Genomic DNA, 23994 nt, shown 5'->3' with positions numbered 1-23994 from the left:
AAAGATTTTCCCTGCTGCACGCCAGACAGGTGAGGTGGGCCATTTTCATTTTGGTGCCAGATTTTTCCTTGACATAATGTTATATGTGCATAGATAATATATACCTGTACAGATTTATACTGTTTTTAATAGGTGTACTTCCGTCTTCATGCATCTGTCTTGAAACTGCTGGAGAAACCTGCCCATGAGCTGGATCATAAAATGTTATTCACTGTCATGAAGGAAGCTTCAGAGGGGCCATTTGCCAAAGGAGAGGAGAAAAATACACCCAAAGCCAGTGAGAAGTATGTGGTTACCCAGATAAGTATGCATGTGACAGCCTTTACATTACATATTTACAGATATGGGTAAATGTTTAGGCTACGTATGGGTATGCTAGTGTCTATGTTCTTCATTTTGATTACGGTTTTTGCTATTGTGTTCTATGAACTGTTGTTTAATCAGTTTCTTTCATTTATTCCTGTAAATCAGGGAGAAGCATAGTGCGTTGGATGAAGACTCCCACTCTTCAGCTGGGACGATGCCAGGCCCCGGGAATTCCATCCCTTCCTCCTCTGGTCCAGGTCTGACATCTCCACCTTACACAGCCACTCCGACTGACCACGATTACATCAAATGTAAACCCCCCCGTCATCAGGCCACACCGGACGGTACAGTCCCCCTTCTCAATACCACCAGCGCCGGGCAAAGCTCTGATTGCTGGGGAGGTGTGCTCAGGGGAACATCTTCTGGCCATCACCCACAGCTCTGGCTGGCATACTGGGTGACAGGGAATTATTGCTGTTCACTAACCTGCTTCTCATTCCTCTCTGCTGGAAGCATTTCTTATGCTGTTGCAAATGCCAAACTCAAACGGGATTGATACAAATTCACCAGGCTGACACAAATGCTAAAATTCTATAGCCAAAATTGCATTTGTGATTAAGAAAAAAAGATCACACTTAGCTTATTTACTATGACACTCATGAGGATAGATGAAAGTAAAGTAGTTGGGGTAAATTATATGGCAGATAGCCTATGTGGGAGGATGTCTGCTCCGTCAGGGATATTTCATAAGCAAATTGAAAGGTTGTTTATGATTAGTTTATCCAATAGCGTTTCATACATTTTATATTCTGTCTTCTAAGGTCGACTCTGTCCCGTTTGGAGGAGGCACCTACATTCCTGAATCCCCCTTTTTTCTTTCTCGCTGGTGGGGGGGAGATGCATGCTGATGGATTGGATTGTCCTCTTGCTTGGCCCAGCACATTCAGTGCTCTTCATCTGAACAATATTAACATGCTTATGTTGTACCCCTGCCTGTGAAATTTCACTCAAATGCATTCATTTCATTCATTCCTGTATATGACCATCATACAAGTATTTCCTAATAACTGATGATTCCAAATACCCCAAACTTCTGATGATGTTTGCTTCAAAATTTGAGCCAACTATATAATGGATCTAAGTCCTTCTTTTATCAACACCTGTCCACTGGGCACCCAACTGGCGCTGCTGAAGTGCTGGAAAGCACAGTTTGAAATGTCACTGAGCTGGGCAATACAATTCTGTTTCTGTGGATTCCATGCACCTGCAGACGTGTTCCTTGTTATCTGACACTGCTTGAGTGTATTGTTGTGTGCCTATTACCCAGGGATCCACTGTTGCTTCTCACCTATTGTCCCTTGACTCCCTGCTTCACCTACTGCTAAGCTTTGCCTTGCAATTGTGTGTGACTGTAAATTAACACGGTTAACAGTGATTCTTTTGTGGTTGTGAATGAATTTCCATGTATAGTGGTAGCTTTCGCCATGTTTGCTTATTGAATTGTGAACAAGTATGTGTTTTTCTGTCTGAATACATAGACCTTCTATAGGGATCTTATTTTGGAAACTGTGTACATAGTAGACTACCTTCTCTGTTGGTTGCAGGTCTATCCTTATATTGCGCCTTAGAAAATAATTTGATATATGCCTTTCACACAGCTGAAAGTTGTTCAAAAAAGATAAACACGATTTAATATAAATTTCAAAAGTGTATATTGCCCATAGTTCAATATAGGTCAAGTAAGGTTCAATGTTTGGTGGGTTTAAAGTAAACTCACAGAGTAAGTAAAAGGAATAAGGAGTGGTTCTCAGTCTACACCAGCACTGCATTCTGCAAATGCTAGGACATTTCAAATGTGGCATATTTAAATGATGGAAAGTAATGGAAAAAGCTACAATTGGGTTTTGTATGTGTAATTTTCATCCTTCTTACTCTAGAAGTGAATGATGGGGCCTTCATTCACTGACTAATCTGTGTGTGTCACCACAGCTGTAAATACAGTAAAAACACCTGTGGTATGCCTGCCAGCACAGTTCAGAGTAATTATTAAAAAGTGACAGGTTCTCTTATAAGCGCAACCTACCCCCAACCTACTGACACCTTTGCCTTGCCCACCTGTCACTCTGTACATCTGTTAGAGCTTTCAAAAATACTCTGTTCTGCTGGGTACAGGGGACCATTTGATCCTTTCCACTTCCTCACAGGATGCAGTGCTTGGCTCTAAGCAGCTTACTGCCAGGCCCTTTGGCTGTCCCTGTCCGGCTCAGTCTGGACACGGACCAATCACCAAACTGCCCATAGTTATGGCCAGCTGACAGTGGATGCACTGCCCTTCAAGACTGGTGCATCCACTGCAAGCCATAACCCAGCGCAGGCCCCCTCCTCTTTAGTTGTTGGTTGCTAGGACCGCTGACAACCAATGATGTCAGGTGTCCACCTCCTCTGCAGTAATTGGTTGCTAGGACTGCTGGTGTCCTAGCCACCATTGATGTCAGATGTCCACCACCTCTGCAGTCATCGGTTGCTAGGACTGCTAATAATTGCCCCCATGAGCGTGCCCCCTTACATTAACTACGAAAATAAGGGGCACTGTGATAGGGACAATCAGTTTAAGGGGACACTCTGATGTGGACAACTAATCATTAGTTGCAACCTTTGGAGCACCCCAACATTAGTTGCCCCCATTAGATTTTTTTTAAATCAATTTATGTTTGTGCATGTGGACAGCTTCACAGTAATGTGTCGACCCTCCACAACAGTCCCGGTTTCTCATGTGGCCCCTTGAGAAAATGTATAGCCCACCCCATTTTTTAGACCCATGGCTCCAAGAAACGGAGTTGGGGGGGGGGGAGCACGGTGAAGGTGATAATCAGTGCGTAAAGGTTGAGTTTTCAAGAGAACCTGTCAACTTTAATGAATTTTTGTGCAGTATCAAATGTCGGTGAATCTCTATTGGGTATCATAACTTCGTGAACCTGTGCAAAAAGAATACAATCCTTTAGACTTTGTGTCCTCATTTCTTTTAGCATTCAAGCATCCTGTTTGCACCTTTTGTCTGTTACTACTACACACTGTGTAAATTGTGTTGTAGATCGTAGGTTGGTATAAGTCAATGTAGTGTAAAATGAGAAACCCTTGTACTGGATTTAACTAATGCATTGGTAAAGCTGTGATGTTGTTTTTCCTTTTTTTAATTAATATTTAATGGCTTCTAAATGTGAATTACATCCACACTTGAAAGACACTTTATAGTTTACAGAACTACATTAAAGTTAAACTGAAGCAATTGCTTTCTTTTTAGTTTTTTTGTTTTTGGATAGAGTAAGGTAGGGTTATAACCTATGTCATGTTTTTTTTTTGTTGTTGCTACCTATGTCCCATTGGGGAGATTTCCTCTCACTTCCTTTCCAATAGCCACAACAAGAAATGAGAGGAAAACTCTCCAAAGAGAGGGTAAGTCCTGGTGGTCAGCCGGGTCACCAGACCTAGTGTCTCCATTGGAAGATTTACCATCTATTCCTGTTCTGATGACATCCCAGGTTTTTTTTTTTTTTTTTCAGTGATAATGGTCCACAGGACAAATTGAGAGGGTGAATCTCTCTAACGGGGATACAAACAGCAGCAACAACCTGACAGGTGTTCTTATCCCTCTCCACTCTATTCAAAACAAAACAATAAGTTTTTGGCTTCAGTTTCACTTTAATGATATGTCACAGTATCAGTTGTCATAATAAATGTAAGCGTATATAGAATCTGAATAGAATAAACTCTTCTTGGCTGCATCTGTTATAATTCTTTGGTTACGTACATCGTAATCCAGTCTGGTAAGGTTTAGACTGGTAGCTGAATGCCTATTGGTCCATAGACAATTGTGCCTGTGCCTATTCATAAAATTCAAACTTTTTACATTTGCTGCATTCTATTGCACACTGGTAAACATTTGTGTTGAATATTTTTTTCAACAACTTTTCTCTTTAAAGTGACATTGTTACTCAGAGGTACTTTGTGTGATATATATGTGCTTAGTGCGATAAGTGCTAACACATTAAAACTTGAGCATTTGGTACAGTATTTTTAAAAATGCAGCATTTGCTAGATCATTATTACTAGGGATGCACCGATACCGTTTTTTCCGTGGCGATATTTTTTTATCGGTACTCGCCGATGCAGAGTACCAATACCGACATCCCGAGGTAGCGTGGGCCTGGCTTCCTGACCAATTAGGAAGCCCGGCGGCGCGTTATGACCCACCACCCAGCTTTTTTAATTGCCTGGAAAGCCGGCTTTACACTCACTCGCTACACTGCGGGGCAGCCTGGATTCCTGACCAATCAGGAAGCCGGCCAGCAGGTCAGGAAGCCTGGCTTCCTGGTTGGTCAGAAAGCCAGGCTGCCCCAAAGTGTAGATAGGCAGCGTGAAGCCAGCTTTCCAGCCAATCAGGAAGCTGGAAGGCGGGTCATTACCTGCCACCCGGCTTCCTGATTGCGGGAAGCCGGCTCCAAGCTCCCTTTCGGTACTGCCCCTAGACAAAACAAGCACTTAACCCTTGCAGTGCGGGGGTAACCTCACTACAAGGGTACGTTTTTCTTTACTCTGAGTTCTTTTTTAAACATTGTTCTTGCTAGCTTGCTCATATGCATGTGTTATAATTAGGGATCCACCGATACTGGTATCGGTGCCAATACCGAGTATTTGGGCGAGTACTCGTACTCGCCCAAATGCTCCAATACTTACCCCAATACTGTAACTGCTGGTCAGAGGGAGATTCCCTTAATTATAACACATGCATATGAGCAAGCTAGCAAGAACAATGTTTAAAAAAGAACTCAGAGTAAAGAAAAACGTACCCTTGTAGTGAGGTTACCCCCACATTGCAAGGGTTAAGTGCTTGTTTTGTCAAGGGGGCTAAAATATAAAGCTGCATTACTCACCTGATCCTTTGTTCTGCATGCATCTTATCCCCTCCGCTCCAGCTATGGAATGTCCCTCTGCGTCCTCAAGTCTAATGCAAGTCAATAGACCTAAATAAGACATGATGATATGAGCGGTCCTTAGACCGCCAGAGCCCACGGGAGAAGAGGCTGTGGCTGTCGGTCTAGCAACCTGGAGGACGCCGGTGGGACCGAGGATGAGGTGAGTAAATCTGCTACATTTGAATCCCCTAGACAAAACAAGCATAACCCTTTTAGTTCGGAGGTAGGCCAGCTGCAAGGGTACGTTTTTCTTTTGTTTGCCCGGAGATTTAAGAATTCTGCATTTTCTTGCATTAAAAGTGCACCAAAAAGGTTTAAATTTAATGGACCATATCTGCCAAATATCCTGGCATGCCCTTTCAGAATAATTGATGTTATTGGACTGGACTGGGTATTTGGCTGTCACATGCAGTACATGGCAAGAATATGAGTAATTTGGAATAGATCAGATGCTTTCAATGCTGGCAGGGCGACATCACGTTACAAAGTAGAAGATCCATCGCATTAACGGATATCAACTAATCAAAATTCATAAGTTACTCATCTGAATTGAGTAAACTGAAATCTGATACTGCTACTGGCTACTGCATACTACACATCATTACTAATGTTGTGTAGTTTTGCAGAACATAGATAACGGTCTGTGCAATGTATCAATTGTCTTGTGATGATCTAATGCTTTGGTTAGGTGCATTGATATTTAATATACCAGATCAATAATAAATGTTGGAAGATACTTTGTTATGCGTTTGTTTTTTTTTACTACCCTAAAGGTGCACCAATTTTTTTTCCAAATGTAAGCGTGTAGAATAGTTAGAACATTTAATGTAAAATGTATAAAATCAGAATATACCGCTTACATATGTCAGATGAACAATGCCAAAAAATCTTGCATTTTATTAGGATTATCTTGATTTTCCTTTTTAGCAGTTTCAATAATTCAAAAATGTTTAAATTAGCCTTTTAATAAAAACAGAAAGAAAATGTTCATTTTGATGCAGGTCTGCTACATTCATTGCTAGACCAATGCTTCCTTAAAAGGGGCTCTAAAATGTATGTGAACTCTAACATTAATCTTCCCTTTTAATCTGTTATATACATTATTGAAAATGTTTTGTTATATCTGTTCAACAAGTGCTAACAAAAACACCTGTTGATCCTGCCAGAATTTCAGTAAGCTCGTAAATTCCTGTGTTTTTCAGTAAGCTCGTAAGTTCCTGTGTTTTTCAGTAAGCTCGTAAGTTCCTGTGTTATTCAGTAAGCTCGTAAGTTCCTATGTTTTTCAGTAAGCTCGTAAGTTCCTGTGTTTTTCAGTAAGCTCGTAAGTTCCTGTGTTTTTTGAAGCAATGTTATTAGCCCTATCCAGCTCACCTCTGAACTATGGAACACCTGCCTCCTATAGAGACCAAGAGAAGGGTAGGTGCTCTGTACTTCCAACACACAACCTTTTTAGGGTGTCAACGCTGCTCTTCGATAGATACACTAGCGTGAGTAAGGCCCCGTTCACATTGAGCGATTTATCGCGCGGTAGTTCCCGCGATATCGCAGCTATTTACCGCGCGATATCGCTCTTCAATGCATCTCAATGGGGCAAAGGGTCCTGCTGTCGCGGGTCGTGTGTCGACATCGCGCAAAATGCAAATCGCGCGACAAACGCGCGAATTGCGCAATGTGAACGGGGCCTAAGTGTTGTCACTATAGGACAGTAAGTTTGGGAATGGCAGGACGACCAGGTGAAAATAAATGCAGCCACCACTTCTAAGGACTTCAGCTGCTATGTATTACCTTTTAGATACACTTTAATGCCCAGTGTTAATAATATTTATCAGTCACTTTTAGAATAATTATGTGCATGCTTAAAACAGGGATGGACAAAATGAATTGGAATTTAGACACCGTCCTGTCCAATCCAGGAGCCAGCAGGATTTTTTTCAGGAGCAGCTCCGACAACAACCAGAGAGAACCTCAAATGTTGTATGCCAGCTGTCATTTTTTAAGGAGCATTGGTTACCTGGCTCCTGTGATTTGCCCAGCCTGGCTTAAAATGTGACTTTTAGTACACCTCTATTACAAGTTGCTTGTTTCCTACGCTGCATTAGAGGATCTGCAGCAGGCATGTGTTCTATCATATACATTTATTACACAGTTTATGGCCTGAAGGTGAAAGGAAAAATGACATGGTTATATAGCTTTATTAGAAATGTTAATTCGGTTGGTTTCAGTTTGTGCATGCAGGTTCCCTGTTTTTGTGTGGTGTTTAATGGCATTTGGTAGACGTTAGTTAAAACAAGTAGAGACCTAGAGATTGGTTTTGTTGTTATGCTGCTTTTCTTGATGGGAGTAGAGTGCTACATGACTGTGACTATTAATCTAACATTCTGTATCCCATGTCTATTCAGGTCTACTGTTTTTTTTTCTGGATCTAATATTACTCTGTGCTACTGTAAGTCAAAATGATTAATTTGTGTGTGGCCCTAGAATGGCAGGTGATGTTAAAGGCTTTTCCGTTGTTCTTTCCTGTCCTTTGCTCATGCAGCTCTCTGTTAAATGCTTGCTGGTGAAGGGTATTTGGTAGCTGGAGATTTTTTACTCATAGTTTCTTTCTTACTTTTAGATCGCAGCCAGGACAGCATGGCAGTTGTGCTGTCGGACTCTAGCTCCACACAGGACACATTCACGGAACCAGCCAGTTCCCAGGACAGCACCAAGAGACTGTTTTTGGAGAAAAAACCCAATTACTCTCATACTGCAATACATTACAAAGATATACAATCAAATATGGATGAAAGGGGTAAGCTATCTCTGATAACCAGCTAAAACTGTTTACTTCTCTGGCAACTGAAACTAAAATTCCCTGCTGCAGACCCCTCTGTGTAGAATAGGCAGCCTAGAATACATAGTTACATAGTATTTGAGGTTGAATAAAGACATTAGTCCATCAAGTCCAACCTATAGGATCTCATTCTTAGGAGTACTTAATACCACTTACAATGATAGGTGAAGTTAATTCCAATTATCGAAACACATTGGCTGCAACCAATGACCAATATATGTCATGATTGTATTATAAGGTTTTATCAGCAGTTGTCACTATAGATGTAAAATCTGTAATCCTGGGTGGTGTATATGTGTGTTAGGGGAGTGGGGGTCACCTACCTGTTACAAGACTCTTCTAAGAGTTATAAAGTCTTTGTACCTTTTTATTGACTTGATCCATCAAGCATACTAGGAGAGCAGACCCAGATATTCACTTCAATGTAGTGTAAGCAACTTGTCACCTTCACTGGAAACAATTATTACCTGCTAGACTTGTAAATCTTAGATAGCAACCTTACTTTTTATCCTTATTATAATACAGGGTTCATATAGTGCCAACAGTTTGCACAGCACAAAAAGAAGGAAGGCCGTCGAGTTACAATACAATTTCAATAGAGGAGGGTTAGGAGGGCCCTGCTTGTGAGAGCTTACAATCTAGTGTAGCTAGCAAGTGATACAGTGAGTAATTCAGTCTCATTTTTATGAACAAAGGAAAAGCAGGTTTCATTTCAACTCTTGTCTTGTCTAGCAACTGGACTAGTCCCATTACTTTTGGTGCCTTGATACCTGGTGACAACTTTACAGATATTTCCCGAAGGTGTAGTGCTGCCATATTGACCTATAAATTATACCTTACTTTCCTCTCTTTTTCATCTCGCTGTATCTAGTATAGTGTCTCACACCTATTTGTTTCACTCCTTGTCTTTGACTAATGGCATGGCCTGAGACAATATTTAAAATGTTTACAGACTGATGGTAATGTTCTGTTGTGACCTGTTGTTAAAGTTACCGATAAATTAGATTTTGGTGGGGAAATTGTACCTATCCTGCTATGTACTGTGAACACTCCCTAGTGATTTGGTACTTCAGCTGTTTGACAATGCCCCATTTTTATATATATATATCTAGATGGATAGATATATATAATTTGTAGAGGTGAGAGTGTAATGGAGGTATAGGTCAATCTGCTCTGCAGTTCCAAAGGATACCTGCCTTTATGAATGGGAGTTCAGTCTTTGCAGCACTCCTTTTCTACTTCTATTGAGTGGTCTGAACCCAGCCACATCCCATCTATAGATATTGTCTCCATTCTGTATACTGTGAAGCTATAATTATTAGTTAATAGTGAATATAAAGTCAAAATAACTTTTAATTTTACAGATGGCTGCATAATCTGAACAGTAATAGGATTTTTCTTTGGCTTCTGTAATATATTTATTTTTCCCCACGTCTTTTCCCTTTAATCCTATACACTGAGTGGCCAGATTATTATGACCACCCCATCAGTACTTCGTTGGGCCACGAGATGACTTCTTTGGGCCGCCTCGTGACTCCACGAGATGTTGAAAGGTGATACGAGGAATCTGGCACTGCACTGTTGCCCTTCTGTTGTCTTGTACCAGTCTTGCCACTCTCCGTTCTGCCCTAACATTGACTAGTCGCTGACGGCCACAATTCGCACGTTCAGACCCAGATTTTCGGCTGACAGTCCAGTCTTTAAACACTTTAACAACAGCTGCTCTTGAACATTTAAAGAATTCTGCTGTTTTGCTGATTCTCGCTCCATGGCTCCAAGCGCCAACAATCATCCCACAGTCAAAGGCTGTTAAATTGCGTTGTTTACCCATCTCTTCAGAAACAAATCACTTCTACTGTCGTGGTAAACAACCTGCTTTCCTATTTATAATGGTCTGGTCCGCTAGCAACTTCAGCGTGAAATTATAGCTAATTTTGCTACAAACGTCAGGTGGTCATAATAATCTGGCCACTCAGTGTATACATTTATGCAGAGACTTAGTAGTATGAGCCTTGCTCTATCCCTATATAGCAGGGGTGGAGAACGTCTGGCTCGCGGGCCTTAATCGTTTGGTCTGGCCCTCCGAGCTGGCTCCCCTAGTCACTGGACGATGACGCTAGAGAACAGACATATACGGAATTGCAGAGCGATTCTTCAAATGCCAAATATAGCTAATCTGAATCTGCAAATCTCAGTGGAGAAGGAGAGGAATCGACAGTCAGAGAGGGCCAAGAAATGGGGTAAGGGGAAAAGGCCCCCGAACGTCCAGGAAAGAAAATAGTCAAAGGAGATAAAGGGAGGCACTGAGGTTCCAAAGTTAGCAGAGTGAGATCCAGAAACTAGAAGGGCGTCAGACTATCTGGGGACAAAGAGGGATGTGCATAATCGATCCATGGCTGCCAGATTTTTGTTGGTATCCTGAAGAATACTCGTCAACTTTTCATTTAGAAAGAAAAAGTCCACGCGCCGTTTGACTTCAGCAAATGGAACAAATGTTTTTTTCCAAGCGCAGGCGATAGCCTGCTTAGCTGCCAGTAGCACATAGGTAGTCAAGCCGTGTTGGTTTCTACTGAGATTCGAGGGTTGGAGGTGTAGAAGGGCCAACCTTGGGTAACCCTGGCAATTGGTATAGAAAATAAAGTGCTCAGTAGGCGGAACGCTTTAGTCCAAAATCTGGCAAGCATGGAGCATGTCCACTATGTATGGAGAACGTCCCCGTGGGCCGAGCATCCCTGGAAGCAGGTGGCCGAGTGTGTAGGATGGGCTAGTCTAGAGGGTACCAAATACCATCTTGTAAGGGATTTGAAAGCGGTCTCCAGTGAGGTCACATTGATGGTGCATGTGGCCATGATGTGGCACCAGATCTGGTGCCAAGCCTCCAGTGATGGTGCTGACCCAAGGTCACGTTCCCATTTGCACTCATTTATTTTGAAGGGAACACATTCCCTTCACCATTACACCACAACCAGTATAAAGCTTTGATGGAAGGGAGGTTGAATCTACAGAATGATTTTGCGTGTGCCTATTTCTGACCCTACCATGTGGATGTCATAACAAGATTTTTTAGACCAGGCCAGTCTTCAGTTGTCCAATATTTGGGGGTCCTGTTCCTGCTGTAGCCTTCCTTCCTGTTCTTAAATAACCAGAGTGGAACCCGCTATAGTCTTCTACTGCTATAGGCCATTCTCTTCAAAGTTCCATGTAATGTACATTCCGAAATGGCTTCCTGCATGCTACTGTGTGTGCTGATTTCAACAGTTGTGGGTTTTCCAGCAGTTTAAGGCCAGGTTCACACTATGGCGATCCGTGACCACGGGGATTGCCACGCGGTCATGGAATCGCCCTCCTCTGCCGTTCGCGCTGGCGGTGCCATTATTTTCTAATGGAGCCCCAGTCGCCCTGGGCGGCTTGCGCCATTCCCATTACATCATGTTTTGCTAATAAAAGGTACATGTACCATTTTTCTTGCAGTCGCTGCGCAGATGTAACCCCATTGAAATCAATGGGGCTGCGCAGCAACCGCTGTGTGCAACTGCATACGATCGCTCGGTCCCAGGACGCACGTCCCAGATCGCCCAGGTCTGCACCAGCACTCAACCTGCCTGGTCATTCTCCTTTGAACTTTTCATTAACAAGGTGTTATCACAAAACCAATACTCTTTGAATTTTTTTTAACACCATTCTCTGTAGATTATGAAGACTATATTGAGTTAAAATCCCACAAAGTCAACCATTTTCGATATGGTGCAACCATTGAATCTAAAAGTAACTGACAGTCAATGGAGAACATGCTTCTTCCCTATTTTGATGTGTAGTTAAACACAACTTACCCTATTGACTATGTATGCATGGTTTATGTATTGAACTGCAGCCACCTGAGTCCGTTTTCCTTGCTTTATTGGGCTCAAACTGCTCGCAAGATAGCTGTTGGCCTGGGGAGGAAGGTGTAGAATAGGAAGCTTGGTTCTCATTTGATTGCTTATTTAGCCACGAGGCAATATCCCCACCAATGTATAGGCCACAAAGTCAATGTTGGGTTTCTGATTCGAAATACATAGATTCACAGCTGTGGCTTAAATGAGGACTGGAAAAATATCTGTGATGGCTAAGGTACTGTAAAACGTGAGTAAAGTGGTTAGTTTGTTCTTATGTGCTAACCCTAGAGAGGTTTGCAGTCATTGAGAGCCTCTAGGGCTAAATATAGTTTCAGTCCACATTTTATTGGGTATCACACCAATACTCTTGTTGCTGATTGTTTTTACTCCATTAGTACTTTTTACTGAAGTATTTCATCCTCTGGCCTTCTTTCTGCTATAGCTAAAATAAACTAGCTTGTACATGTTGTCTTACAGTTCTTTTTAAACTCTTTTTTAAAAAGTTCTTCTATGTTGTCTACTTGTTTGCATCGGTTTTATAGTTTGACAGCTTAAACCAAGGGTTATAGGGATAACAGTCATGTAATGCTACATTTCATGGCACCTAAATTTATAGCTGACAAAGATAATCATTTTATTATTCTGTAATCTGACTGTCATCAGAAGGGCATAGCAACTTTACAGGCTACCATTTCTATAAGGCTGAGTTCACTTAGGCAGCAGCCTCCACCATCGATCCGAAGAGACAGGCAAGTTTTTCCTTCCGATATCTATCTGGAATTGTCTTCCTATCAGTATTCTGGGATTTGTTTGTCCCTGCACTGCTTGACATCCTACTGGTGGTTCATCCAATCAGGATTCAGTCAGACAATGGCTATAGTTCACACATCAGCCACCAGTGGCATACATCAGCCACCAGAGAGGATCCTGAAGTCTTGCCATGGCAATAGAGGTAGAAAATATTATTTTCTTGGCAGAGCTTTTTTTCCAGCCTTGCCTCCATCATTTACATCCTAGGCATAGCAAAGTGGTAGGCGGACTACCTTAGCTTGCAGCACCTGGACCCACAGGAATGGTCCCTACAACCAGAGGTGCCATTTGTGGGGATGCTTGTTGTGGTCCTCCTGGCCTACAGGTTCAACAACAAACTGGAGAGGATTGGCTCCAAGTACAGGGATCCTCTAGTAGAACCAATGAATGCTCTTGTGGCTTCATGGGATCAGTGCAGTCTGATCTATGCCTTTCCTTTCCTGAAACTTCTTCCTTGTGTGCTCTGCAGGGTTAAGGAGGAGGGCATTGCGTTGATTCCCATATCCCTGGACTGGCCGAGGAGGATGTGGTACCTAATCAGACTTCTGGCAGACACTCCTAGAGCTCTTCCATATCATCTGGATCTTATGTCCTAGGTACCAGTTTAGCATCTTGCTTTACAGTTGCTAGCTTTAACAACATGGCTGTGTAAGCACAGGTCCTGAGAGACAGGGGCATCTCTGAATAAGTGATTCCCATAATGCTAAAGGCTGGTAAGTCAGCTTACCGCAAAGTCTACTATTGTACAGGGAAAACTATTCAAAATATGAAGTGTCCCCAAGATAATAGAAATCCCTTACTCGGAGCTGGTTCAGTAAAGAGGTAGAAAATAAGTAATTTAACAATTTGAATATTTAATCGTAGAAAAACTTGAACAATACATCCACAACAAGACAGTTCAAAACAATGAAAAAACTTCCCTAGGGTAAACAGTAGTTTAGGAATCATGGGTGGTCTGCAAACTAACTGGTATAATATAAAGGGTTAGGGCAGACACCTACTAAGTATATCATGTACGGATACAATGTATCCCAGGTTACTCACAGCTCATGTAGCTCAGGGAGCTCAGGAAGAGACAGTCCTGCTCGAGTTCCACTATGCTGAATGATATGTTTGCTTCAATGGGTGTATCCAATAATAGTGGTTGGGATCCAGAGATAGGGATAAGTGGATAGGGCTAAAGATGCAAACGCCCTTCCCTTTTTCCCCTGCTTGGGGCTCTCACTAGCCCTCGGGCTCGAATTTCAAATTTGAGAGCTAACCCAAAAGCGTTTCCAAGTAGATGTGTGCGGCCGCACAATGAACAAAGCAAAAAGGTATATGCAGGGGTCTCAACGGTAGAAGGTTCCCAGTATGATGATAAATCCTTGGACTGTGCAAAATGAAGCAATCTGTCTGGTCTTTTTACTCAGACTCTGCTGGATTGATGAGGATTCCGATGCAGGCTGGACTCTGACCAAATCCCGGCCGACTGGGCTCCGTCTCCGCACCTCAAAGCCCGGGCTAGACAATGCTTCTGCCACGGCTGATGTGCGGGATGAGCTTTGATGAGTGTCCAGGGAAGTGGATAGCACACATAACCCTGTATTGTACATGGAAGGCGTACTTCATTTGTTGCAAGGCAAAGAACTTTGACCCCAGGAACTTCTCTATGGGAAGAATACTCACATTTTTGCAAAATGGCATTTGGTCCTGAGTATAATCAAGGGTCTGATCTTAGCACTTACATTATTGTTTCAAATACTGCTAGCTTTCCATTCTTTGATTAAAACCTATCAGGGATATAATTCCTTTCACTCTAACCCATAAGGTTCATTTCCTTGTCATCACCTCTGAGAAGTGAGGTGTCTATCCTGTAAAGTACCCTTTCTGGTCTTGCACAGGGACAAGGTGGTGTTGAGGCCAATAATATCCTTTCTTTCTTCCTAAGGTAGGTTTGGCATTTCACCCCAACCAGGACATTGTCCTGTTCATCAGAAGGAGATCTTCCTCCATTGTATTATTGTAGTTCATCTCTATCATGCAGGTACTGAGTTCATTATGAAGACTGACTTTCTCCTTATACTTCCTTATCCCCGTAGAGGCGAACTTACTTCTCGTTACACCATTTCTGGGTGACTCCGACAGATCATCATTCAAGCTTATAGTCTTATGGATCGGGTCCCACCCTTTCCTGTCAGGGCACACTCTGCTAGATCTGTGAGTACCTCTTGAGCCATTCAGCACCCCAAATTTTCAAGGCTGCCACCTGGTTTTCTGTTCACATGGTTTCCAAATTTTACCAGGTGGATGCCAGCTTTGGGCATAAGGTCCTTCAGACAGCTCTTTGAGCTGCAGACAGTACCCTTTTCTGTTGTTTTGTTGCCCTGTTAGTGTTTTGTTGCTGTTGCGTACTTCTTGATTGGACTGGCTTTTGATTTTGGTACTTAATGGACTCATCTCTTCAGGGAAGCCTATCCCACCACAACCTAACCGCTCAACCATCACATTCTCAGACAATTCATCCCCACAAATAAAGATTTACCCCAGACAACACCAATGTTGTCTAAACAGGAACTAACTTTATTGAAAACCAGCACAGTATTTATGCAGTTCTGGAAGTCTAAAAACATAATACAATCAGAGACTCAAACAATGCAAGCAAACCATCCCCTCCCTGGCGCCCCTTATCAAAGAGCAGGGAGAGAGGAGACGCATATGATGGGATTGTCTCCTGAGTGTCTATCATATGTTAATTCACTCAGCTACATCTAGTGTCAAGTTAATCCCATTGTTAACCCAATCACACAATAGACAAATAGACTTGACTAACAGACTAACAAGGTAAATGGGAGTCTCAGCCCAGAGTTAACCCCTTTGGTGTTGCTGGATTCACACCCTGTACCTATAATGGGCATAGGATGACTTAAAAGTAATGCCAGGGGAAATATGCACCGTATCCACTCCACACATAAACCTGGGATAATAGTTCCTTGTAACCCCAAGAGGTCCGAGGGGGTCTCCATAGTCCTAGGTCCATAGTTAGTAGGAAGGAGGCTAGCCCCCAGGCTCCTCCAACAGCCCCAGTGACGGTTCAGTCTGTCACATCCCACTATGTTTGTTATGTTTTTATATTTACATAACATGACGAAAAATTATTTTTAAAAATATATTTCTTACCTTTTTTTAGATGTCTTCGGTGAAGACCTTTGTGCAGATCCCAAGCTATTCTGAGCAGTTTTGAAAGTGAGACTAGATGGTCAGACTGAGCTTCCTCTCATTTACACACAATGCCTCCAAGCCTTTAACCCTTTTTGAATTTCTACATTCTAAATGAAATTTGCCAGCACAGTACAGACAGGGTTAATTAGAGTAAACATTAGCCTCCTCTCCAGCCCTCTTCCAGTAGGGCTACCCCAAGTGCTCATTTTGGTCTAGGGATGAAAGTAAAGAAGATATACTCCCCTGATCCTCAAACTTACCTGGCTGCTAGACCAGTCCCCACAGTCTCTTCTCCATTGGGCTCCAGTAGTCTACAGTGTGTGACATCACGTCTAATGGAGGTCCATTACAGTGTTATTTTTGTCGACTAATAATTTCCGTCATAGTTTTTGTCAACAACACTTTTTCCGTGACTAAAACTAACTAAAAACTATAATGAAAATATATTGACATTTTAGTCGACTAACTAAAACTAGACTAAAATGTTAGGGAGAGACGATTTGGGAAGAGATCCAATCAGAACTAATCTCTTTGGACTTCCAATTCCAGCCCCATTCAGAATGGACGGGTAATAGGTGCAAAGGCATTACAGCCAATATTGGTTTTGATTTTAATATTTTTGAGTTGCACTTGAAAGAATGAAGAATGTCATATGCAAGGTGTTATCAATGCATATCTAATTACTGGTTCTTTGTTGAAAATACTCAATATTAGAGGTGCACCGAAATGGTAATTTTAAAACCGAAATAAAAATAATTGTCAGGCCGAAACCGATACCGAAAATGTTTTTTTATTTTAATTTTTTAAAATCTTTTTAATATTTAATTTTTATTTTTTTATAAACTTTTTTTAATTTTTTTATATTCATTTTATATTCATTTTGTATTAAATATTTTTATTTTTTACATTGCTTTTAGGGGCTTCGGGGAAATATTGGGGGTCTAAACAGACCCCTGATGTTTCCCTTTTAAAATAGAAAAAGAGATTTATGACACAAAGTCCTCTATCTCTTTTTCTGTATCCCCTGTTATCAATGAACAGGAATGAGTGTTCCTGTTCATTGAGAACATGGTATATTTACTGTAACGCCAATTATGAATGAACAGGAGGTGATGTAGATCACTCCCATTCATTCATAATTGAGGATATAGTTAACATACCATGTCCTCAATTATCTACAAACACTCAGCGATCACTGATCAATGAGTGTTTGTGCTCGCTCTCCTCTCTGACACGCTGTCACAGGAGGCTGATCGAGCGGAGCAGGGAGGTGAGCTCAGCCTCCGCCCACACACCGCTCTCCAGGACTGTGATAGGCGGCTGAGCGCTGTGGGAGGAGAGCTCAGCCTCCTGTGACAGCGCTGTCTCTGCCACACACCGCTCTACCGGACGGACGGTGTGGGAGGAGAGACGCCTCACAGCGCTCTCGTCCTGCAGCGCTTGGCCGGCTGTCACTTTCTTTTCTCCCCGCTGGAGCAGCGCCCAGCGGGGAGAAAAGAAACCAGGGATGCGTCGATGTATCGGCCGAAACATGGCTCTTTCGGCATTATGCCAAAAGTGCCATTTTCGGCCAATATGTTTCGGCGGCCGATATATCGGTGCATCCCTACTCAATATTATTGTTTCTTTTATAAGACTTGGTTTAATCTAATTTTAAGATAAAGACATGTTTTATATCACAACAGTTAAATCTGTGTCTGTTTTGCATGTTCAAATGTACTAAATACCATAAGTAATAACAGATTAACAGATGTTTACTTCAGGTGTATTTAATGAGATTTGAAATTCTAGAGAAATTCTTAAAGGGTTACTAAACCCTTATGTTTTTTTGCATGTATCTACTGCTAGCAAGCAGTAGATACATGCAAAAAGTCAGCGCTGGATCAGAGACCCGCACCAGCTCTGGAGGGAAGGCTGAAAACGACAGGAAAGAAGAAGATTGGATTAAGAGACATCATTTAAGGTAAGTGCTTTAATTAAAGGATAACTATGGGGGTTAGGGCTTTTCCCCATAGTTCTCCTTAGGGTAACGGGAGGACACAAACTAGCGTCCTCCCATGCTCAGTATACCCAGAGCTACAGCTCGCGGTATACTGAGACGCTGAAGCGGATCCCGACAATTATGTCTGGATCCGCCCAGCTGCGTGAGTGATAGCTGGGTCTGCCTATCTAGAGGCAGAGCCAGCTGTACCCGCCCCCTCCCCGTCCGTTCCGCCAGTCAGCGCTGGAGGATCGGAGCGGGGAGGGCAGAGAGCCGTGACAGGATCGAGAAGTGAGCGAACGCCTGTATGTGTTCGCTCACCTCCCAATCTACTGAGCCGACCTGTGACAGTCTCATTGTCACAGGTCGGCTAGAACTATGAGGTGAGTGGAAATCACTCACCTCATAGTTCTCCTTTAATGTTGGGGGAAGGGGAAAAAGTTTTTGACTTTAATGTCACTTTAAATTACTCTTTAACTCAACCCACTAGATTTTAGTCGACTAAAACTAAAACAATTCAGATGATTAAAATATGACTAAAATTAAATGGCATTTTAGTCAAAAGACTATGACTAAAACTAAATTGAAATTTGCTGTCAAAATTAACACTGGTCCATTAGACATGAGGACGCCAAGGGACATACCACAGCCGGAGGTAGGCGTTCACTGCCGCAGGGCATTGGACCTTCTTTAACATTACATAAGGATAAGCTAGGTTGCTTTTTTAAGCAAGTGAAAAGCACTTAAAAATGTAAGCATCGATTTTTATTTTTTTAAAGTTATGCTATGTGAATAGGATGTAACAAACATAAAGTAGATATCCCAATTTGGCTGCAAAAGTGGAAATACACTTTAAATCTCTGTGGCATTTTATGGCTTTTTGTTCTCTGGAAATCACACTTAGAAATCACTCTCTGTGATTGATATGAGGCTAAGTGTATTTACATGTTACCCATTTAGTGAAATCCCATTTTAGGGAATGACTTTACCTTTTGCAAATATTGGTTCTATTTGCAGAAAAAGCCTGCAGTGCCTGTATTACAAATACAATGGGCATTATGACTTTACATACATTCAAATTTCCTAATTCCTGCCAATAACTTTGACTGAAGGATCATACCTTTCCTAGAGTTTAAACTATGAGGTGCAGATCTGATACTACACTGCTCAGTGAATAAAAAATGCCATTTGATTGCTGTGCTGTGAAAGTTCTAGCGCTTCATGCATGTATCCATAAAGGATTGTGCCTTTTCTATACAGTTTTTCCAGTTTATGCAAGTCTGTCAGTGCATTATTGTCACTGTACATGTGTAATTTATGTGTGTCCCTAATGAAAGGAATACGTTGGAATCAATAAATTCCCCTGTGGACACAAGCATTTTAGAGTAATAGAATCTGCAGACTGGTTGTATAATACATTCAGAAGTAGCATGAACATGCTAAATCATTTATAGGGTGCATTGTAGTCATGTCCCGCTTGGTTAGCAACATTCATGTCTTCCCTTAACATCTTGGGTATAGGGATGATTGACATTTTTTTTTCTCCTACGCTCCGCATTGGCAGGGAAAACGGAGGAACAGATGGAACAGGCAGACAACACCAGCTCAGCAGAACAGAGAGTAGGTTCAGAAGTACAGACATCCCCCACCTGCACTACTCCTGCAAGGGTTCTGTTTGCTCCTGCACCATTGGGTGACCCTAGGAAAAAGCCTGAAGCTACTGTGGAGGTATTGGAATATCCTCAGAGCCTACCTGAAGATTCAGAGGGGCGACGTAAAGTCTTAATTGAGCAATGCATCAGTTCCTTCAAGCTTTGTCTCGGCCGCTTTCCCCAGCACTACAAGAGTCTGTACAGGCTAGCCTGCCTGTATATTTACAGCAACACACACCAGGTAAGATAGACTAATGTGTTTAATTAGATTTTTTTCTAGCAAATTTGTGATTTTTGATTTTGGGAATAGACACACTACTTGCAACATATACATTGATTTTGTTGTTTTTTTGTTTGTTTTAGATTTAGCTTTTTCTATGAGTGTTTTTTGTTAACTTTCTGTGTTCTTGAATTCTGTTACATTATTTAAATGACCATTATATTACCAGATGTATCACATAGATTTTTTTGTTTCTCTGCATCCCGTAGAGCAGCCGTCCCTATATGGCTGACCGCCGAGGCCGGTGCATCCTCTGCTACTCATAGCCCAGTGCGGGCCCCCCCTCCTCTTCAGTCATTGGCTGCTAGTACCACTGGCGTCCTAGCAACCAATTACATCAGGTGTCCACCTCCCCTGCAGTCATTGGTTGCTATTACTACCAGCAGTCCTAGCAAACAGTGACACTGAAGTTTCCCCCATCTCGAATTACAGGAAGATGGAAGCATATGTTCTTCCATCCTCTACTGCAGCTTGCTCTGTCTCCTTCCCCTGGCCTACCAATTAAAGCAGGTTTGTTGGGACAATATAAAGAAGACAGTATAAAGTGGCACACTAAGCAGGACAACCAATGTATTGTAATTATTAGTTGTCCACATCAGGGTGCTCTCTTACATTGGTTGTTTCCATCAGAGTGCCCCCTTACACTGGCTGTACCCATCAGTGTCCCCCTTACATTAATTATGAAAGTAAGGGGGCACTCTGATGGGGACAACTAATTATTAGTTGCCCCTATTGGAGTTCCCCCTTACATTTGTTGCATTAACACCAGATGTGTTAGAGCTGTTCTGGTCACTTTTTCCAGAGCAGCCCCACCCTTAGACAAGGCAATTGCTTCTTTATGAATGGGCTCAGTTCACATAACCATGTTGTGGTCGTGTGCTTAAAAAAAAAGTACTACATGCAGGCCGCAACCGCATTTCCCATAGAAATGCCTATAGAACATAATGAAATGTCACTCGTGGCATTTCAATAAAGTTCTAACAAAAACAAAACAGTGCTATGTGCCAGTATCGGTGCATCAGCATTGTGCCTGGAAACACACCAGCATCTGTGCGTTGTAGTGCAGCTGCTGGTTTGAATTTAGCCTAAATGGCGGAATGCGGTATGGGCACAGACTGAATGACCTTTCTGTCTGGATCGGCTCTATTGATCAGGAAGTGAGCAGAAACATGCAGCCGATCCGCTCCCTTCCCAATCGTCTCCCTGCAGTGATTGTCAGTCGCAGCTCTCCACAGGGATTCTCCCCTCTCCGATCCTCTAGCGCTGAGTGGAGGAACATACGGGGGAGGAGGCGGTCACAGCTGCCTCTATATAGGCAGAGCCAGTTGTCACTCACGCAGCTGGATGGATCTCAACAGTATTGTTGGGATCTGTCCTGGCTGCGGCGTTCTCCAGTATATCGCGAGCAATAGCCCATGATATACTGAGCTTTGGGTCACGGGAGGAGGTTGGCATATGTCCTCCAGTGACGCTAAAAAGAACTGTGAGGAAAAACAGGAACAGAACAGGAGTGAGTACATCGAGAAGGACAGTGGAGAAACAAAGCAGAGTGAGGGAGTAGATTGAGGAAGACAGTAGAGGAGCAGAACACGAGAGCGAGTACATCGAGAAGGACAGTGGAGAAACAAAGCAGAGTGAGGGAGTAGATTGAGGAAGACAGTAGAGGAGCAGAACACGAGAGCGAGTACATCGAGAAGGACAGTGGAGAAACAAAGCAGAGTGAGGGAGTAGATTGAGGAAGACAGTAGAGGAGCAGAACACGAGAGCGAGTACATCGAGAAGGACAGTGGAGAAACAAAGCAGAGTGAGGGAGTAGATTGAGGAAGACAGTAGAGGAGCAGAACACGAGAGCGAGTACATCGAGAAGGACAGTGGAGAAACAAAGCAGAGTGAGGGAGTAGATTGAGGAAGACAGTAGAGGAGCAGAACACGAGAGCGAGTACATCGAGAAGGACAGTGGAGAAACAAAGCAGAGTGAGGGAGTAGATTGAGGAAGACAGTAGAGGAGCAGAACACGAGAGCGAGTACATCGAGAAGGACAGTGGAGAAACAAAGCAGAGTGAGGGAGTAGATTGAGGAAGACAGTAGAGGAGCAGAACACGAGAGCGAGTACATCGAGAAGGACAGTGGAGAAACAAAGCAGAGTGAGGGAGTAGATTGAGGAAGACAGTAGAGGAGCAGAACACGAGAGCGAGTACATCGAGAAGGACAGTGGAGAAACAAAGCAGAGTGAGGGAGTAGATTGAGGAAGACAGTAGAGGAGCAGAACACGAGAGCGAGTACATCGAGAAGGACAGTGGAGAAACAAAGCAGAGTGAGGGAGTAGATTGAGGAAGACAGTAGAGGAGCAGAACACGAGAGCGAGTACATCGAGAAGGACAGTGGAGAAACAAAGCAGAGTGAGGGAGTAGATTGAGGAAGACAGTAGAGGAGCAGAACACGAGAGCGAGTACATCGAGAAGGACAGTGGAGAAACAAAGCAGAGTGAGGGAGTAGATTGAGGAAGACAGTAGAGGAGCAGAACACGAGAGCGAGTACATCGAGAAGGACAGTGGAGAAACAAAGCAGAGTGAGGGAGTAGATTGAGGAAGACAGTAGAGGAGCAGAACACGAGAGCGAGTACATCGAGAAGGACAGTGGAGAAACAAAGCAGAGTGAGGGAGTAGATTGAGGAAGACAGTAGAGGAGCAGAACACGAGAGCGAGTACATCGAGAAGGACAGTGGAGAAACAAAGCAGAGTGAGGGAGTAGATTGAGGAAGACAGTAGAGGAGCAGAACACGAGAGCGAGTACATCGAGAAGGACAGTGGAGAAACAAAGCAGAGTGAGGGAGTAGATTGAGGAAGACAGTAGAGGAGCAGAACACGAGAGCGAGTACATCGAGAAGGACAGTGGAGAAACAAAGCAGAGTGAGGGAGTAGATTGAGGAAGACAGTAGAGGAGCAGAACACGAGAGCGAGTACATCGAGAAGGACAGTGGAGAAACAAAGCAGAGTGAGGGAGTAGATTGAGGAAGACAGTAGAGGAGCAGAACACGAGAGCGAGTACATCGAGAAGGACAGTGGAGAAACAAAGCAGAGTGAGGGAGTAGATTGAGGAAGACAGTAGAGGAGCAGAACAGGAGTGAGTACATCGAGAAGGACAGTGGAGAAGCAAAGCTGAGTGAGTGAGTACATTGAGGAAGACAGTGGAGGAGCAGAGCAGGAGAGCAAGTATGTTGAAGAGGACAGTAGAGGAGAAGAGTAGGAGAGCAAGTACGTTGAAGAGGACAGTAGAAGAGAAGAGCAGAAGACTAAGTACATTGAGGAAGAGGGTGGGGGAACAGAGCAGGCGAATGAGTATATTGAGGAGGACAGTAGAGGAGAAGAGATACTGTAGTAAGTTCACTATGTACAGTGGTGAAAAATTACCTAAAGAAGAATAGCCACAAAGCAGAGGCGTGCAGAAAGAGGAATAGGAAGCTGCAGAGTGAATAGGGATGCAGTACTTTAAAATAAGAGGGTACGGGGAAATCGGGTATCATGCAGAAGAAAAGTGTAACAAGACTCCCACTGACAGAAAACGCAAACTGTCATTCCCTTTCTATAGTATGAGATTTTTTGTGTTTTGCTATATTTCAGGATATATTACATTCCATTGCATTCTTGTTTGTCTACATAACCCCAAATATCAGCTTTTACTTTTTTTAAGTTAATTTGTCAATTTAAAAAACTGCTAACGGGTATAAACTTTAGTCACTTTAAGACATTTACTAAGAAGGTAGAGTTGGTTATTTTCTAAATTTACAATAAGGCTGCCTGTATAACTTCTAGAATTAAAGCTGAAGTTAAAGTTATATTAAAGTCAAAATGTTTTTAAGCGATTTGAAATGCTGATTAAATCACTCGCAATGAATGCTGCTACTTGATGTTTAAAAGTTTTAGTTTCCTGCAGAATCAGCTGGTCCCTGAGCTTTGGTCCTGTTTTCCTGTTTTATGGTGGTTCCTTTACCTTGCAGGGTCCCATGGAGCCACACTTGTGTGTGTTAGTAAGCTGTGTGTCTCAAGAAACACACAGGCACAGCAGGTCAAGCCATTTCCCTGC

The 23994-nt window shown here is 42.7% G+C and overlaps 1 protein-coding gene across 1 annotated transcript in view; it reads left to right on the top strand.

Annotated features, from left to right (window-relative positions):
• CABIN1 (calcineurin binding protein 1) overlaps positions 1 to 23994 on the top strand; it is a 160136-nt gene that overhangs the window by 49495 nt on the left and 86647 nt on the right. Inside the window, exons 26-29 of the mRNA XM_018565909.1 lie at positions 133 to 284; positions 472 to 650; positions 7894 to 8070; positions 19544 to 19872. Coding sequence (XP_018421411.1) covers positions 133 to 284; positions 472 to 650; positions 7894 to 8070; positions 19544 to 19872 — 837 coding nt within the window. The remainder of the gene's footprint in view (positions 1 to 132; positions 285 to 471; positions 651 to 7893; positions 8071 to 19543; positions 19873 to 23994) is intronic.

The sequence above is a fragment of the Nanorana parkeri genome, unplaced genomic scaffold (assembly GCF_000935625.1).
Source record: "Nanorana parkeri isolate BGI_ZX_2015 unplaced genomic scaffold, ASM93562v1 scaffold899, whole genome shotgun sequence".
Classification (NCBI taxonomy): domain Eukaryota; kingdom Metazoa; phylum Chordata; class Amphibia; order Anura; family Dicroglossidae; genus Nanorana; species Nanorana parkeri.
Note: the sequence above shows the minus strand (reverse complement) of the source record. Positions and strands in the feature narration are given on the sequence as shown.